We start from the raw sequence: 2,451 nt of genomic DNA, 5'->3' as shown, positions 1-2,451 counted from the left end.
TCTCTTAATTTTTATCGGCTCATCTGTCTGCACGCTCGGGGGGGCGGTTTAATGCCGCTTACTGATTTTGATTTCCCACTGCGAAACATATACGTTACCAAAAAATATCCCCTTTACTTGCTAATGAAAAGAAAAAGGAGAAAATGAAACCACCATGTTGTCAAACAAAGCTGTGGCCTTCTTTTGTCGTCCCTCCCCAGAGATGACAGTTTGTTGAACAGATAAACCTCGTCGGTATTGTTTGACCACAGTCACCCGTTTGTGCCTGAAGCTCAGCTCTGTCCCTTTTTTTTTTTTCCTCTCAGTTTCCTGCCTTCACTCTCCTCTCCTGCTTTGTCTCTTTAGAAGGATGACGTTTGGAAAGGTGAACGAGCTGGGGCAGTTCATCAGAGAGGCGGAGCCTGAGCCAGACGTGAAGAAATCTAAAGGCAAGAGTCCCCTTGGAAAATTTTGGCCGCCCGCCTCTGTCTCCGTTTTCTTTTATTGACTTTGGCCTCACTCCCATTTTCATGTAGCCGGATTAGAGCTGGTCTGTCAATTAATAATACGTTTTAAAAAGTCACTCTTCTGAAAAAACTATATGACCAGAGTTTCAACTTTGTCACTTTTGAACACATCTTTGTTGTTTTTTTTTTTAGGCTCCATGTTTTCCCAAGCAATGAAGAAATGGGTTCAAGGCAATTCTGATGAGGTGAGAAAAACACAATGTCAGATAATCACTCATTCTTAAACCCGTTGGTGACGACACTCTGGTGCGTCACACTCTATCATGATTGTTTGTAATGAACGCGAAGTCTGTGCTGGGTTACGTATTGACCGTGATGCGACCGCAGGCTCAAGAAGAGATGGCCTGGCAGATTGCCAAGATGATCGTCAACGACGTCATCAACCAGTCAAATCACGACAGCCCCGGTAAATCAACTAAGGTATGATAACTCACTTTCTGTGCTTTTACCACTGTTTGGTAATGTGTTAAAAATGAATGGATCCAACAGTACTATTGAATGGAACTTAAGGTTTAAGTAATAGACAAGTTCACCACCAAAGAGGAATGAAGTCGAGTGAAATACATTTTCATTTTTATCACAATATTCTTTATCGGTACCACAAATAAACCGCTAAAAATGAACTCGCTCTGATCTATAGTTTTCTCCGGTAACTAACTAACCATTTCTCAAAACATTTAAGGACGAGGCTAAAGTGTCAACTTACATTGAAAATGTTAAATATATACCGTATATTACTCTATATCAATTATATGTTAAATGTGTGAATATGGCCCTTTCTACACATTTATATATATATATATGTATGTATATATATATGTGTATATGTGTATATATGTGTATATATATTTATATATATGTATATATGTACTGTGTATATATATAATATATATGTACTCTGTGTGTATATATATATGTATATATATATATAATGTGTATATATAAAGGGAGTCTGGTTAGAGGTGACGTCAATGATGGTACAATCACCAAGACAAAAACTTCACTTTGTTGGCAACTATGTGTATTTCTTTACTCCGTCTACAGTATCTTTACAAGTGTTTTTCATTCTAAAGCTATGACCCCACTGAGGATCCAAAGAACCATCACTCCTTCTGGAAAACTCTGACCAGAGTGGTGATAAATTGTGCCCAGGGTTTGACCTGCATCACCTGAGAACAAACAAGGCTTTTTTTTTTTTTTTCTTTTTTACAAAAAAAAAAAAAAATCTCTTCAATGATCCCCACGTCTCTCCGCGCACATGTCGCGTCTGAGCTTGGGTGAAAACTTCACCTACACCTCCCTAACACTATGATGGTAGTCGTACAGTGGTGGATGAAGTGTTAGACTGAAGGAAATCCTTCCTGAGGGTGAAAACATTAATCTGGACGGTGGAAGAATACTGGCACTAAGAAGCAGCCTCTCAGTCAGGACTGTGACTGAGCTGCTGCTGGACTACTGTACAATGTCTCATCTTGGACCTTCGGAGGACAAAACAAAGACTGAATTACCCCCCGCCCCCCTCCGCCCCACTCCGCCCCGCCACCACATCACACCTGCACACACCTTTAAAAAGCATTCCAATGTTTTTAGATCAATGTCTCTCGAAAGACATACCTAGTTCAGCCTCAGCTCGAAGTGTTGTATGTCTTTTTAATCACGTCTCCTCAAACTGCACGCAGTGGTTTCCTCTGCTGCTCCCTTTTGCTGATAAAGCTACAGTAGGCAGGACAGAAGCTAACACTGCAGCTTAATGAAGGAATGTACTTCACAATCTCTGTCCTGAAGTACTTGCTACTCACAGAGTAGCTAATATTGACACCTTTGCTCTTTCAAGTGCTTATAAATAGTCAAATCCTCCCTGGACCTAAAAGATGTAAATGGCTCTGTGATTTGACAGTTTGGACCTAATTCTTATTAACAACTTTTTTTTTTTTTTTTTTTTTTT

The 2,451-nt window shown here is 39.7% G+C and overlaps 1 protein-coding gene and 1 long non-coding RNA gene across 2 annotated transcripts in view; one reads left to right on the top strand and one right to left on the bottom strand.

Annotated features, from left to right (window-relative positions):
• The window catches only part of akap10 (A kinase (PRKA) anchor protein 10), a 13,036-nt gene extending 11,761 nt beyond the window's left edge, over positions 1-1,275 (top strand). The window contains exons 10-12 of the mRNA XM_025065834.1: positions 346-428; positions 639-691; positions 834-1,275. Of these exons, the coding sequence (XP_024921602.1) occupies positions 346-428; positions 639-691; positions 834-932 (235 nt within the window). The 3' untranslated portion in view covers positions 933-1,275. The remainder of the gene's footprint in view (positions 1-345; positions 429-638; positions 692-833) is intronic.
• Positions 1,276-1,731: 456 nt separating this feature from the next.
• LOC107990088 (uncharacterized) overlaps positions 1,732-2,451 on the bottom strand; it is an 8,649-nt gene continuing 7,929 nt past the window's right edge. The window contains exon 2 of the long non-coding RNA XR_001761660.2: positions 1,732-2,069. This is a non-coding gene — a long non-coding RNA (uncharacterized LOC107990088). The remainder of the gene's footprint in view (positions 2,070-2,451) is intronic.

The sequence above is a fragment of the Cynoglossus semilaevis genome, chromosome 19 (assembly GCF_000523025.1).
Source record: "Cynoglossus semilaevis isolate Cse_v1.0 chromosome 19, Cse_v1.0, whole genome shotgun sequence".
Classification (NCBI taxonomy): domain Eukaryota; kingdom Metazoa; phylum Chordata; class Actinopteri; order Pleuronectiformes; family Cynoglossidae; genus Cynoglossus; species Cynoglossus semilaevis.
Note: the sequence above shows the minus strand (reverse complement) of the source record. Positions and strands in the feature narration are given on the sequence as shown.